The following is a 17,079-nucleotide window of genomic DNA, read 5'->3' as shown; positions in this document are numbered from 1 at the left end:
AAAAATCAAACTAAAGACAGAAAATGATCACCATCCTCCCTTTGTTAAGCATTTAAATTTAAAGCTCAAAATGCTGAATACATAACAAATTATTTGGTATATCTTTTGTAATTTTCATGTATATTCAAATGGTAGTGTTAAATTTAGATCTCATAATCTCAGGTCACTCCTTGGCCTGAAGGAATTTACACTTCGTTAAACCAAAACGGATCAGTATCAGTGTAAATAAATACAGGTTTTACTTACAGAACATGCATTGTTTGTCATATGGAATTATACTATCAACTATGAATTAATTCATTTTGTTTAGAAAAGAGGAAGAGAATCTCCACATTTTTTTAGGCTAGCACAATATTCTAAGAATTAGAAAAGCTATTCAAAAAGACTTTATAGCATTCTACTATTTTATAAATATTAACTTGTTTAAGACTCACAACAACCATATAAAATATATATGATTACCTTCATCCCCACTTTTCAGGTGAGGAAACTACAGTACTGAGAGGAACAGTAATTTGAGATCAAATAGCAAATGGCTAACCCCAAATCTGGATGTGACAGTCCACTATGCTAAGCTGCCTCTTCCTTGGACAGACTCCAGTAAGAGCCCTGACTTTCCACCATGGGCTATGAAGCGAGGTACGATATATCATACATGCTCACTAACCCTCCATGGATTTGATTTCCAGGTCACTTAAGACTAGATCCCTATATAGTACCAGCAGAGATGAGGACTTTTCTTTCTAATCATTGCTAAATAATAATCAAGTGAGTTTTATAAAAGGATAGACAAATCCTGTGATTTTAAACACACACACATCAAAAGTTTCCTTACCTTCCCAGTTCTTTAGATGTAAGTGTATAAAAATTATTAAAGTTTTCCACTTTAATTGGAGTTTGAGGAGTGGTAGTTAGCATGCCTGAAATACTTCGGCAATCAAATCTTCTCCTCAACATGATGACTCCCAGATAGGCTTCTTCAGTCACTTATTTTTATCTGCTTAAAAAAAGAGAAGATGCAGGGTATAACTTATATGCAATTAAGGGAAAAAAAAGATGTTATCTCAGAGAGGATATGCGTTATATTGTACAGCTCCAAATATAGCTATAAGGTGCAACCAAAAAAAAAAAAAAAGATGGTAGAAGATTTAAAAGCATATTCTACCCTAAAAGAAGAAAAACAAAGACCAGACATATAAATTGGTATCACCTATGGTACCTGAACTAAGTTACTGAATTTCATTTCAGAATAAAACTACTGAAAATGCCTGTAAGACCTACCAAATTCTTTTAAAAAGTTAAAATTGTAATATAATCATTCAATTTCATTTTAAAACTTTGATTATTTAAAGTTGTATCTTCACATAACAAGATAATTTAACACAGAAAAACAATTATTCATTTTAAATTTAATTTTACATGAGCAAACAAATATAGTGGAAAATTCACATGTTGTGAGTTATATTACTGACATCTGAGTCATTCAAAGAAATAGACTTGTTTCATGGGTCTTAGATTCAGAACCCAGCACAGAGCCTGCTATGTATGAAGAGCTGTATAATTTTGTCGGATGAGTGAGCAACTACACATAAAGCCCTATTCTGGAGTTCTAATCTGTATCTGAAGCTCATATTTATCTGGAACTTTTATGATATTTACAAGCATTCAGTTTTAATATTAAAACTACTATTTCACATTAATTGAATTCATATCATAATGACAGACTACAAATTTTTAGACTCTTCCTTCTGCTATGCCTATGTAATAGAAGATCCAGTATTATTCTTCTAGCACACTCCTACAAGAATCCCTACGTTTTTTCCTTCTTGTCACATTTTTCCTCCATTTATTTCCTACTTGACATGTTCTATACCTTCCTATATTCAAATGCCACCTATATTCACCTTAGCAAGTGAACAGTGTGATTAGAGGGGAGTGTTTTCAGTTTCTGTATTTCCTTGGTTTTAAGTCGGCATTTTTTTCTCTCAAACTTTGGAAAAACAAAAACCTAACTAGTTTTGAGGTACATCTCTAGTGTTCCAAAATTAGCAGAGTATCATTCTGAAAATAACATTTGGACTGAACCACATCTGAGTCTGAATCCCATTTATCCATCATACCAGTTATGAGGCATTTACCTTTGCTGCTGTTCTGAGGTGAATTATGTCCCTCCCTTTAAAATTCCTACCTTAAAGTCCTAATCCCTTGGTACCTCAGAAAGTGACTGTATTAGGAGAAAGGGCCTTTAAATGGGCAATTAAATTAAAATGAGGCCATTAGGGTGGGCCTTAAAGCAATACGCCAAGTCAAGTATCTTCATTAAAAAAATGTGATTAGGATACAGAAACACAGGGAAAGACCAGATGAAGACACAGGGAGAAGGCCATTCACAAGCCAGAGAAAGGCCACAGAGAAGCCAAGCCTGCTGACACCTTGATCTCAAAATTCTATTCTCCAGAATTGTAAGAAAATTAATTTCAGTTGCTTAAGTCACCCTATCTACAGTATTTTGTTACAGCAGCCTAGCAAAGTAATACAGCTACTTTTAAAAAGAAAGTAGTATTTCAAATGTGTTGGAAGGGATACAAATATAACAAACACTTGGGGGTTTCAATCTTATTATTTTGTTTAAATTAAAAATAAATGATTAATCACAGACAGAGTTGGTCCCTTCTTTTCACCCCGCTAGCCCTGGGTAGGAGAACTTATCATTTCCTTGCCAACATATGCCCCATTCAGACAGTTTTGTGATTTACTTTGCATTTCTCCTGATTACTAGCGAGGAAAGCTGCAATTCTGCTGCCCCTAAAGTATGGATGAATCATAGAATCTATCTTGCAGTGCTCTAAATAATAAAAATTAAAATACAAACTCATGAAGAATGATACTGGTACAGTGCTAGTCGTGAAAGCACATCATGGAGTTCAATAAACAAATCCTGTTAGTACTCTCTGAAAGATCTTCTCCAGTGACAGTCCCTGCCACTGTTGAATAGCTGTACCCTATTTCCATGTACAAAACTCTCACCCCAAGTTAGATTAAACTAGTTCTTAAAATCTGTCTTTTTTATTGTTTTGACGAACTATTTATATACTTTAGTTCTGATGGCACTCAGTTTCACTGTTCACATATTCCTCTCTGAAAAATCAATATGGTTACCAATTTCTATGCTTAGTGTTTTTTTCTTCAGGTCATTCTTGGGCTTTAAGATTTTTTCCCTAAATTTAAAAGTCTATAGATTTGTATGCTTATGATAATATTTATGTTATTAGCATATATACAGAAAGAGGGGATATACCTGTATCAAAGATACAAATTGGCCTACATTCCCAACACTGTTCCATATCAGGCCTTAGGAATCATAAGCACAAGAACACAGCAAATTTACCCATGGAGACAGAGTATAGGCTCTTGATTCTAAGATGTTCACCTCATCTAGATTCTAGAATCTATGATGTTTATCTTATGCTGTAATGCATCAGCTAAAAAGCAATCTATTCATAAGAATCTAGTAAAACAGAGATATATTTTATAATTATTTTCTGTTCTCAAGTTTCAAAAGAATCAATATGAATCTTAGATGTTGTCAAAGACATGCTTAATTAAGCATGATTTATAATAGTGGAAAAAAACCAAAAAGCTTTCAGAGTGAATGCATCCGAAAGTTTAACAATAAGGAAATGGTTAAATATACCTAAATAACAGGATATTACATACCTAATAAAAATTGTGCTTTCAAATATTTTAACTCATATAATGAAAAAAGGAAGACAAAACTTTATATATAGTATGTTAATTTTGTTATAAGTATATATGTTTGCTATATATAATTTTCAAATATGTTTTAAATAATATAAAAGCAAATAGATGAAAATACAGGAAACTATGACAATATATTAACAGTGGTTATCCTTGGATTGTGAAATTATGGCAGTATTTATACTCTCCTTTGTTTAAGTTATCTATATCAAGCTAGTATAGACAAAAAACTAACAAATGCCTTTGGCTAAAAAAGATGGCTGTGACTACATGCAGAAATTAACCCATGTGCAACAGTAAAACATATCTCTTTACACATTAAGGGTTTACTTGGCTAAAAGTACATGAGCCATTATTGTTCAGATTTTTTAAGGCCTCAATGTTTTCTCTGCATTTATTTAGAGCAGATGGTGTTCATTATGCAAGTAACAGGTCCATTCTTATGCAAAGACCATACAGGCATTTAGGGTAAATACTAAGCAAGAATCAATACCCTGTTTAGTACCACCCAGGAAAAACAATTTTATAAATTCTGAATTAATGTCAAAGTTCTATATAATAAATAATAATTTGTAACCTTAAGATATATGCCTTTACTATTATATTACTTGTGAAAATTCAAATTCACTTCAGGATCCCTCTAAAAAAAAAAATCCAAAGTGTGATATTTAAATACTATACTAACAGGTATTAAGTTTTATAGTACCTACTTAGTTATTAGAAGGAAGATAAAAGCTAGTTTTTTTTAGGACTGGAATAAATCGTGGTAATATAAACATGGCCTAATAATCAAGCTACTTAACAGCATTACCTAATACTAGACATTGGAGTATGCTTAGTCTTTTACCCTAACAAATTTTCCCCCTCACATGTACTGTTGGTCATCACAATGGATGAATGGCCTATAGATATTTGTATATTTGTATGGCTATAAATGCAGCTGAAAGCAGCACTGGACAATCGGCAGTTTTTAAAACACATGCTGGTATAAAAATCATTTTTTTGAATTGTGTTACATTTCACTCTGGCTCTGAACATGCTGGAAACACAAGCTATGTCCCAGAAAAAAGGAAAGACACATTTCTGAAGGTTAGACTTTAAACTTACCTACAGACTGCTAATACACCTATATTACAAACTGCTTTAGGGATCCATACAGCATGCCATAAGTCATATCTTCATTCTATTTACAGCACTTGCACCAGCTGCCACAGCCTAGATATTTTTCTATTTCCTATCCTTTGGCCAATTTTGTATATAACAGAGCAAGAATGTCACATTTGTCCACCAATCCCTCCACAAACACCATGCTATCCTATACGTAAGATTTAATTCTTGGGTACATGAAGGTTATCAGTTAATTTTCTGTCTTGCATCTTCCTAAATTTCTCACCAAATTCTCTTTAACTCCAACAAGCAATCATCAACCTTTTCTTGCATTCTACCATAATTCACAGACCTATAACCGATTCTAAATTACCAATAATCTGTGCTAGTTACTCTGCTGCTGCTACTAAGTCACTTCAGTCGTGTCCAACTCTGTGCAACCCCATAGACGGCAGCCCACTAGGCTCCCCCATCCCTGGGATTCTCCAGGCAAGAACACTGGAGTGGGTTGCCATTTCCTTCTCCAATGCGTGAAAGTGAAAAGTGAAAGTGAAGTCGCTCAGTCATGTCCGACTCTGAGCAACCCCATGGACTGCAGCCTACCAGGCTCCTCTGTCCATGGGATTTTCCAGGCAAGAGTACTGGAGTGGGTTGCCACTGCCTTCTCCAAGGGATCTTTCCAACCCATGGATTGAACTGGTGTCTCCAGCATTGCAGGTAGATTCTTTATCGTCTGAGACACCAGGGAAGCCCAAATTACCAATGTATCACTTTAAAGAACTTTACTCCATGCTGCTGTTGCTAAGTCGCTTCAGTCGTGTCCGACTCTGTGCGACCCCATAGACGGCAGCCCACCAGGCTCCCCTGTCCCTGGGATTCTCCAGGCAAGAACACTGGAGTGGGTTGCCATTTCCTTTTCCAATGCATGAAAGTGGAAAGTGAAAGTGAAGTCGCTCAGTCGTGTCCGACTCTTAGCGATCCCATGGACTGCAGCCTACCAGGCTCCTCCGTCCATGGGATTTTCCAGGCAAGAGTACTGGAGTGGGGTGCCATTGCCTTGTGCTAAGTTGTTTCAGTCATGTCCCACTCTTTGCAACCAGGCTACAGAAGTAGCCCACCAGGCTCTTCTGTCCATAGGATTCTCCAGGCAAGAATACTGGAGAGGGCTGCCATGCCCTCCTCCAGGGAATCTTCCTGACTCGGGAATCGAACTCCTGTTTCTTACATCTCCTGCATTAGCAAGTGGGTTCTTTACCACTAGAGCCACATGGGAAGCCCATAACACTTTATTAGGCTACATTAAAAAAAAAAAAAAAAAAATCTCAAGGGACTTAGTAGGCAAAATGTGTATGTGTGAGTAGGTACACAATTATAATCAAGCACTAAAAACAGTAAGAGGATAATAGAACAAGGCAAGGTACAATAAAGCTTCCAGTTACACAGTACTGCTAGGAATAATGGAATCTCAAGTTTATTTGCAGAGATTTTTTTCTTCATTAACTCTCATTACAATAATTACAACAAGAATTCAGATGGGATCAGTGAAGGGAGGAAGAGGGAAAATGTTAGGCTTGATCTGGACCTAAGTTTACTAGAAGGGAGAAAGCAAATATGATGCGATCAATAGTAAAACTAAAAAAAAAAACACCTTATAAAACCTCTAAATAGCTCTATTTAAACATGCTCATCATAATATTCACCTCAAAGTTATCTTATAAAAATATTTCATAAAATCTAACACATCATATGACAATAAATAAAAACATCTAAAAAATAAAATTGTCTGCTTTGATCCCTGCATTAGCTCCCTGGTACCTAGTTCAAGCCCTTACACCAAGACACACAAAACCCTTCATGGCCAGCTTGTATCATTTCCTGCCACACTTGTATCTCATATTTTGCCTCCACATCTCTGTTACACTTTTCTGTCTGAACATCCTTTCTACCTTTCCTTAAATGGTTAACTTTTTATTTAATCTTAACTCAACAAAGATTGTCATCTCCCCCAGGAAGCTTTGCCTAAAATTCACAGGTTGTCTTTAATGCCTGTCCTTTATGCTCCAAACAGGAGGACCCTTGACATACCTCTTTACCTCAACATGTAACATGTTAGACTGCAATTATATTTAGTGTCTAAAGGATAGCAACCATTTGCTTTCATGCCTAAACTCCCAGCATGGTGTCTGGCACCTGGTAGGAATTTTTTAAAATGTCCAATGAACTGAACTTAATATGGAATATTAAGTTAATATTAACTTAATATTTCTTAAGAATTAAGAGATACAGCAAGAAGAATTTTTAGGTACATCTCATGTCTTTGAGGGTTTAGCAGAATTTGAGATCTATCTTGAAATTATAATATTGGGGCTTCAAATGCAGCTAATCTCTGCTTAATTCAATATTTGGCTAAATAAAATAAGAAATATTTTAAATTGCTATCAGAGAACTTCAGTTTTAAACAGGACAGCCATGAAGTCTGGAAACATGGATAAAATTATTATATTATGTATTGCAATATAATACCAACAGATCATTTATTTTGCATTTACCTATCTTTCCAGACTAGGCAGCCACATGTTGTTATAGCCCTACTTCAGCTAAGAACATCAATATTTTAAGAGCTATTTCAATCAGGAAATCCAGATACTTGTCCTGGATCATGAGGATAAATTAAGATCCTCATGAAGAAATCTGAAAGGCAATGGAAAGCAAAGCAAGGCACAAGATTACAGGGAAAAAAAACTTTTTCTTTCTGCATGAGCATTTACAGCTACCAAGTTTTCCCTATGAAACAGAGGAACTGGAGATTTATTTGTCTGGAATCTATCAAAATAAAGAACTTTCTGCTAGTGTGGCAGAAGGATCCATTTCTAATTAGTCATTGATTAGAAGCAAAGGCATTGGTGTAGGGAAAGGGACGATGATGATTTTCAGTTTCACGGAAGAGACCATTCCTTCTACGTATTCTACTAACAGGTTCATCGGTTTGTTTTTTTTTTAAAGACTGAATAGAAAGTATAATCCAAGAATTTAATCCTTTGAAAAATCACAAGAAGCCAGCTAACTGCCTCTAGTCTAACCAGTCTAGTAAACACTATCCAAGGGCTAAAGTCCCAGGTAATGACCTTAGACCTGATTCTGTGTCACTTCAGTAAGGCCAGGTGCTGTCTCTTCCACCTTCAGAAGGAGAGTTAAACCCTATAATTGTGAACCAGGATGAAAAGATGTTGAGAACGGAAATATAGTGGGCCAACAAACATACAGTGCTTTTCATTCATCAGATGGAAAATTAAGTTTCTGTTGCAAAATAAAGTACTGTTTACTTATAGCATCTCTGAAGTACTGTTTATTCAGTAAGTATTACAATGCAAAATGAAATATGATCCTAGGATTAAAGATGAAACTATCATTTCACTGTTAATATTAAAATTTTTAAATGCTAAAAATATTAACTATTTGCTCTTTTAAAGAAGTTGCAAAGGGTCTAGGACGCCACAACACATGCTGCATATAAATGAAAAGAAACTCACTAGTTTAGATGTTTAGAGTGGTCCTGAAGTTCATGATTACATGTATTTTGGGGGAAAATGATAAATAAATAAATAAAAACAATCAGAAGTTCATAAAGCATGCCCTGACAATTACATTTGTCACAACATATTTATGTAAAAACATGTAACTTAATTCTTATACACATTTGTTAACTGAAATAGTCAAAGAAATCCTTTGATAAAAGTCCTTCATAGAATACAAAATACTTAAAATCACTGAATTTTGTCATCAAAATTGTAAAAAACTAAAATAACTAAAACATTTAGTTTTCACAAATGGAAAGTAAGTACATAAATGATTGTTAATGTTTTTGACACAACCAATACTCACAGAACACAAAGAATTCCTAAAAAAAAAAAAACAAACCCCAAATCCTTTAAAAGCAATAAATCTAGTAGCACTGTCCTACTTAGCTGCCAATACGCACTGCAATATAGTATACATGCAATTGTAAGACAATTTTAGGATTAAGTGAAAGTGTCAGCAATGGATGTCCTTGATTCCTGCATTTAAAATTGGGTCTCTAAGTAAAAATAGGGAAATTTTGATAAGGAAATTTCTCTTATAATTATCAAACAGCTTCAAAAACCAAGCATTTAAAACGTATTTAAATGTTTACTTAACACTAGTAAAAAAAACTCTCAGTGCAAGTTTAAAGATAGAATTGTTTGACTGGAAACATGCCATCAAATGCCTGTATCTTCTTCAGCTTTGCCATTAATATTCTGACACAGTGATCAATTAGTCAAGTCTCAACTTTCCTGAAAACTGATTCTATCTTAAGTGAAAGTTGCTCAGTTGCATCTGACTCTTTGTCTCCCCATGGACTACACAGTCCATGGAATTCTCCAGGCCAGGATCCTGGAGTGGTTGCCTTTCCCTTCTCCAGGGGATCTTCCCAACTGAGGAATTGAACCCAAGTCTCCCGCACTGTGGACAGATTCTTTACCAGCTGAGCCACGAGGGAAGCCTAAGAATACTGGAGTGAGTAGACTATCCCTTTTCCAGGGGATCTTCCCTACCCAGGAATCGAACCAGAGTCTCCTGCATTGCAGGTGGATTCTTTATCAACTGAGCTATGAGGGAAGCCAGATTGTATCTTAGCCAACCGGTAATTCAGTTTTCAACGAGCTCAAGAGAATCTACAACTATTCTGTCCACACACAAAAATGAAAGGACTTTGATAACACAATTTTTACTTTTAAAACTTGAATATATTGCCACGTATATATAGCTCATCTTAATTTCAAGCCCATATTTTAGAAAAGTGATGTAAAATGTATGATAGGTACCTCAAGAATAAAGCAGCTATTAATAACTTCAGCTATTAAAACAGAAAAAAAAATTAAAAACTGAACATCTGCTCAGAGGAGGATGAAGGGGAAAGAAGAGGAGTTTTAAACTAGGACACTGCTTCTGTGGACCAACTTTTTCAAACACACAGCATTTTATGGGCATGTGGTTTAATATTTGTAAAACAAACACTTTGGAAGTTGCTGAAAACTACTTCTGAACAATTTACTATAAAACCAGTGGTGAATCAATGACAAAGTAGGTTTATCATCTTTTAATAAGATTGTGTGCCCAGGCTAAAATGCCAGGTTATATATGCTGCCACTTGCCCAGACATCTCAGTAGACCATGTGTGTCTCAAGGCACACATTCTCAAACTCTTGAGAACCTAAAGGGGCAATCAATGTATCACACATCACTGCATATCATCAGTCCAGAGATGTAAACATTACACGCTGGCAAAACAATCAGCGAATGTGACACACAGACCTAATATAATTGAAATCTTATCAGTATGTGGCTTTAAAATGTTTTCTTTTCCTTAATTTCCATTTGCAGATTGATGTTGGAGGGCCTCTGTCCCATCACAGCCAGAGGAAGAACTAACATCAGCTACTAGCCGCCCACAGTCTCTTTCAGCTTCGTCTCTAAGGGAATTCAAATGAAGCGTTTTCCCTACATAAAATAAAGAGTTGAGTAAATGTCAAAACCGTAGCCGTCACGCAGTTGTATTACACGGCGTCAAAATAAAACCAGATCGCAGGAAATCACGGAAACAACTGCAACTCGACTTCTCTATTCACTGACTTTAAAAAAATCTGTTCATAAGTAGTAACTGAAAATGTCCCAGAAGATGAGCACAAACTTTCTTCCGACGAAAGGCAGCTGTGAGCAGGACGGGTCCATGAGTCCAGATGTGAACACGTTCTGGGCCCCACACCCCAGCTGTGAACTTGGGTGGGACCTGAAGGGACCACGACGACGCGACGTGGAAAGGACGCGAACGAGCCGGTGGCGAAGGGTGTCCCGCGGAATGCGACCCGGGGAGTGACCGGGCCACACACACACAAACACACACGCACACACACACGGACCCGGCTGAGAAAGGTACTGGGAGGTCCAGCCGCCACCCCGAGCGCCGCACCCAAAGGAACCAGAGAAGCAGGACTCCAGCCGGAATGCGGCAAGGGGTCCGGAGCAGTCGGGCCACCCGGGGACGACGGTGTCTGAGCCCATCTTCCCCAGGCCGGAGGTCTGAGCCGACCCCGGATCCGCCCACACTGCCGGCATCCCTCCTCGGGACCCCTCCCACCTTCTGGGTCTCCGTTCCACCCGTAAAGGGGGCTGCTTTAGGGGTTTGGAGTCGCAGCCCCGAGCCTACCCGCCAAACCCAGCAGGACTGAGGACGCGCGAGGCGGAAGACACTGACCGCTCGGGCCGCAGCAGGTTCTCCCGGGGCTGCCCCCTCCAAGGGGGCTCCAATCCCGCCCCACACAGGTGGCCACGACAGGACACGTTCTCCAGCTCTAGCCCTTTGAGGTGCCGCGCAGCTCCGAGCGTGGCAGGACCCACTTTTACCCTTCCGGACAACGGCCAACAGTTGTGACCTGACCTCCCCAGTGAGGTGGCTCCCGACTACGGCGGCGAAGACGGTGACGGGAGCGTACAGTTGAGGTTTGAAAACTGCAGCCCCGTTGCGGGGCAGGGCTGTAGGCTAGAACCCACCCCCTGGGTCCCGAGAACCAATCCGAGCGCGCGCGGAGGGCTGGGCTGTCACGTGACGGGAGGGGCGGAGCGCCGGCCTACAGCGCGTGCTGCGGGGCAGGGCTCAGCGGTGAGGGGGTGCGGCAGGCGCCGGCCGTAGGAGGCTAGGCGGAGCTGCACAGCAGGTGGGGCGCTCCAGCAATGACGGCGAGAGAAGAGTGAGGTGGGCAGTAGCTTGACCGCGCAACGGCTGTAACTCCAACCGAGTGCATCCCGGCCTTCAGAGTGGTGAATCCACTAGGACTGAGTATCTGCAGACTAGGGACCGGGAAGAAGCAAAATTAGTCGCTGCTTCGGACTCATTCCCAAACTTCTGTGCCTGTTTTCAGACTGTTCCCAGTCATCTTCCTTATCACCTGAACACACTCGGCCAGTGGAGACTCCAGTTTGCTATAACTTGGCAAGCATCAACATCGCTTGGGGATTTATGGAACTTGGGCTCCACCTCTCAAGTCCGCTCCAGCGAATTGAGGTCTTCTGAGGCGTGGCTGAAGTCAGTGTAGCTGCTGCTGCTGCTAAGTCACTTCAGTCGTGTCCGACTCTTAGCGACCCCATAGACGGCAGCCCACCAGGCTCCCCCGGCCCTGGGAGTCTCCAGGCAAGAGCACTGGAGTGGGTTGCCATTTCCTTCTCCAGTGCATGAACATGAAAACTGAAAGTGAAGTAGCTCAGTCGTGTCCGACTCTTAGCGACCTCTTGGACCGCAGCCTACCAGGCTCCTCTGTCCATGGGATTTTTCCAGGCAAGAGTACTGGAGTGGGGTGCCATTGCCTTCTCCGGAAGTCAGTGTAAGGAGAGTCCAAATAAGATGAATGACTCTTTATGCATTTAGGGTGCTAAGTGAGAAGATGAAAGCCCCTCAGCAAGCTACTCAGGGTATGTTATATATTCAAGAGAAAGAAAAATTTGCAAGTCTCGTGGAAGACACAGTTGAAGGCTATTTTAATAATTGTATAAGACTATTGGAAAAATAGGGCTAACCTGGTGGCTCAGTGGTAGAGAGTCTGCTTGTCAATGCTGAAGAGACAGGTTTGATCCCTGGTCTGGAAAGATCCTCTGGAAAAGCAAATGGCAACCCAATCCAGTATTCTTGCCTGGGAAATCCCATGGATAGAGGAGCCCCGAAGGCTACAGTCCATTAGCTTGTAAAGAGTTCACAACTTAGTGACTGAACAACAACAACATTGGGAACATATATGGGGAGGGGAATCGTGTTTTAACAGACTTCTCCAAGCAAATTCCCATCAAGCCATCCATTTCCTCTTCCATATTGTATTTTTTCCCAAGATAAGTACATAAAATGACTCACAAAAGTCTTCTTGTTACTTAACTGACTCATCCCAGTTTAATGTGTCTATTCCCTAAACCTTGTCACTTGGAGAATATTGCCTTCATCTATCTACTTTCTTGTTGCTAACAATTGGACTGACAAGCCTAAAGTTAAGATGGACAAAAAATAAAGCTGCATGCTGAAATGGATTTTTCAGCTATCGTTATCTAAGAATAAAAAAGCAGTGAGACTGTTGTTTCCATCTTTTCTTTTAGGAACACGGGGCAGTTCCTAGAAGGTTTAGCACTGGGCCAGTAACCTACAGAAATCTCATGCCTGCAGTATGGTGGTGATTTCTGTTTTGTCTATGCTTGTGTGTGTGTGTGTGTGTGGGTGTGTGGGTGTGTGTGTGTGTGTTTAATTCTGGACCTCCTCAGTGTCAACATTTGATCAATAGCCAGCTCTTAGCAGTCTCCTCACAGTCTATCTTCCCTTCTGTCACTAAATCCCATCTAACCACATCCCTTTACACTGCAGACCTTTCCCTCTCCCATCACCGCTTTAAACCAAACTTGCTTGTGATCACAAGCCCTCTGCTCTAACCAATCCCTGCTAGGCTGGTAAGTCTTTTCATGTCTTGTTTTTTCCTACCTCTGCCTAGGCTCCAGCTTTTCACCATCTTCCTCATCAGCACTTATTCATAAATTTCCAACTTGAAGAAGTTACACCCTCCAGAAATCACAAATCTTTACTGATTTCTGCTTTCTACTCCCAGCCTGATCATCTCTTTGCCCTCTGTTCCTAGGTGCAGGACTTATACTTGTTCCTTGTGTTTCTCTTATGTCCCTCAATAGATTGTTAATCCTTGCTCCTGGGGTCAGATTTGCCGGCTAGCACTTGTGTGCTTAGTTGCTCAGTCGTGTCTGAGTCTTTGCAACCCTGTGGACTGTAGCCCACCAGGTTTCTCTGTCCATGGGATTCTCCAAGCAAGAATACTGAAGACGGTTGTCATTTTCTTCTCCAGGGGATCTTTCCAACTCAGGGATTGAACCCATGTCTCCTGTGTCTCCTGCATTGCAGTCAGATTCTTTACCTGCTGAATCATCTTATATCAAGAGCATTCAGCTATGCTTACTTGCTCTCAGGCTCTGTGGTACAAGTAACAAGAAATTCCTGGTATTGAGGAACAGGCTGTACCATCTGTGATTCTGCAGTAAAACTCAGGAGTCAAAACACCCTTTCATCCTACCTTATTTACTAAAGTCATTCATAGTCATGTCAAAGGTGCATGTCCTTGCCTTCATTCCTTGAGTGGGAAATCCCCATGTGACCTCCTGGTCATTCTGTGGTCACTGCCGCTGACCACACAGTTCCATAAACTGATCCTTGAACACCACACACTGACCAGAGATGGTGATTGTTATAGGCTGAATGTGTTTCCACCAAATAGATGCGTTGAGGTCCTAGCCCCCAGTACCTCAGAATGTGACACTGGAGATAGGGCCTTTATAGTCCATTGGGTGACAGAGTTGAACACAACTAAGTGACTGAGCATGTAGGCTAGAGCATACAGGTGGGCCAGAATCCAAAATGAGAAGATTACACCTCAGCAAAAATGAAAAGGCAGCCTACTGAATGGGAAAAATGTTTTCAAATCATGTATCTGATAAGGGGTTAATATCCAAAACACATAAAGAACTCATAGAACTCAATAGCAAAAAAAAACCCAATCTGATTTAAAAATGGGCAATCTGAATATACACTTTTCCAAAGAAGACATACAGACGGCCAACATGTACTTGAAAAACATACTCAACGTCACTGATCATCAGGTAAATACAAATAAAAACCATAATGCAATATCACCTCACACTTCTCAGAATACTTATTATAAAAAAAAAAAAATGTTGCTAAGAATGGGGAGAAAAAGGAACACTTGTACCCTGTATATGGGAATGTAAATTGGTGATGGAACTATGGGGGTTCGCTTGAAAATTAAAAACAGAACTGCCTTGTGATCCAGAAATGTCACTTCCTGGTATTTATCTGAAGAAAATGAAAACATTAAGTGGAAAAGGTATATGCAGTCCATGTTCATTGCAGTATTATTTACAGTAGTCAAAATAGAGAAAATATAGAAACAACCTAAATGTCCATCAATAGATGACTGGATAAAGAAAAAAATATTATACACACACACACAATGGAATATGATTCAGCCATAAAAATGATGAAATCTTGCCATTTATCCAATATAAATGGACATCGAGGGCATTATTCTAATAGAAATAAGTCAGACAGACAAAGACAAATACTGTATTATCTCACTGACACATGGAATTAAATACAAAACAACACACACACACACTCACACCAAGTTTGTAGATACAGAAAACAGACTGATCATTGCCAGAGGCAGGGACTGGAGAGTAGGAGAAAAAGGTGAAGGGGTCAAAAGGTACAAGCTTATAGTTATAAAATAAACAAGTGATGGGGATGTAATATACGCCATGGTGACTATAGTCACCGTATTACACTATATTGCACATTTAAGAGTTGCCAATAGAGTATATCTTAAAAGTTCCCATAACTGGAAAAAGATTTTTTTTTTTTGTAACTATGTAAAGTGACAGATGTTAACTACATTTATTGTGGTGATCATTTGGCAATATACACAAATATCAAATCTTATGTTGTACAGCTGAAACTAATGTCAATTATACCTCAATTTACAAAAAAAAAAAAACTTTTGAAAAATGGATTATGACACAGATTACACAGACTAAAGGACGACCACTGGAGGACACAGTCAGAAAGTGGTCATCTGTAAAACAAGGCGAGAGGCCTCAGAAGAAACTTAAACCATTGACTTCTGGCCTCAAGAACTGTGAGAAAATTTATTTCTGTTGTTTAAGCCAACAAGCCTATGGTATTTGTTATGGCAGCCCTAGAAAACTAACACAGTGGTGCTCCTCAGTCACTCCAAGGGAACCCAAGAAATGACCAGGGATGGAGATCTTTTCTGATCATGCCAGCACACTCACCACATTCTCTCTAGGGAAAGTGACTCTCCCCAGTCACACAGGTCAGTCACCACATGCTGACCACATGTCAGTATGATATACTCTGCATGTAAGTTAAATAAACAGGTTGACAACATATAGCCTTTCCCAATTTTGAACCCGTCCATTGTTCCATGTTTGGTTCTAACTGTTACTTCTTGACCTGCATACAGATTTCTCAGGAGATAGGTAAAGTGGTCTGGTATTCCCATCACTTTAAGAATTTTCTACAGTTTGTTGTGATCCACACAGTCAAAGGCATTGGCATAATCAATGAAGCAGAAACAGATGTTTACCTGGAATTCCCTTGCTTTCTCTATGATCCAACAAATGTTGACTATTTGATCTCTAGTTCCTCTGCCTTTTCTAAACCTGGATTATGTGTTTGGAAGTTCTCAGTTCACATACTACTGAAGCCTAGCTTGAAGGATTTTGAGCATAACCTTACTAGCATGTGAAATGAGTGCAACTATATGGTACTTTGAACATTCTTTGGCATTGCCCTTCTTTGGGATTGGAACGAAAACACCTTTCCTGTGGCCACTGCTGAGTTTTCAGAATTTGCTGCCATATTTTGTGCAGCTCTTTAACAGCATCATCTTTTAGGATTTGAAATAGCTCAGGGGGAATTCCATCACCTCCACTAGCTTGTTCCCAGTAATGTTTCCTACTCGACTTCACCTTCCAGGATATCCGGCTCTTGGTGAGTGACCACACCATCGTGGTTATCAGGGTCATGAAGACCTTTTCTGTACAGTTCTTCTGTGTATTCTTGTCACCTCTTCTTACTCTCCTCTGCTTCTGTTAGGTCCTTACTGTTTCTGTTATTTCTCGTGCCTATCCTTGCATTAAATATTCCCTTGATATCTCCAATTTTCTTGAAGAGATCTCTAGTGTTTCCCATTCTATTATTTTTCTCTATGTCTTTGCATTGTTCATTTAAGAAGGCCTTCTTATCTCACCCTGATATTCTCTAGAATTCTGCTTTCAGTTGGGTATATCTTTTCCTTTCTCCCTTGACTTTCACTTCTCATCTTTCCTCAGCTATTTATAAAGCCTCTTCAGACAACTACTTTGCCTTCTTGCATTTCTTTTTTTTAGAGATGGTCACTGACTCCTGTACAATTTACAAACCTCCATCCATAGTTCTTCAGAAACACTGCCTACCAGAACTAATCCCTTGAATCTATTCATCTTCTCCACTGTATAATCATAAGGGATTTGATTTAGGTGATACCTGAATGACCTAGTGGTTTTCCATACTTTCTTCAA

At 39.3% G+C, this 17,079-nt stretch overlaps 1 protein-coding gene across 2 annotated transcripts in view; it reads right to left on the bottom strand.

Annotated features, from left to right (window-relative positions):
* The window catches only part of STK17B (serine/threonine kinase 17b), a 30,207-nt gene extending 18,800 nt beyond the window's left edge, over positions 1–11,407 (bottom strand). Inside the window, exons 1-2 of one of the 2 annotated variants that reach the window (XM_070388872.1) lie at positions 11,141–11,407; positions 836–1,000 (exon numbers count right to left, since the gene is read on the bottom strand). In XM_070388872.1, coding sequence (XP_070244973.1) covers positions 836–957 — 122 coding nt within the window. In that variant the 5' untranslated portion in view covers positions 958–1,000; positions 11,141–11,407. The remainder of the gene's footprint in view (positions 1–835; positions 1,001–11,140) is intronic. The other variant, XM_005901211.3, reaches the window with a different exon arrangement.
* Between the last annotated feature and the right edge of the window lie 5,672 nt (positions 11,408–17,079).

The sequence above is a fragment of the Bos mutus genome, chromosome 2, assembly GCF_027580195.1.
Source record: "Bos mutus isolate GX-2022 chromosome 2, NWIPB_WYAK_1.1, whole genome shotgun sequence".
Lineage (NCBI taxonomy): Eukaryota > Metazoa > Chordata > Mammalia > Artiodactyla > Bovidae > Bos > Bos mutus.
This window is presented reverse-complemented; position numbering and strand designations above follow the sequence as displayed.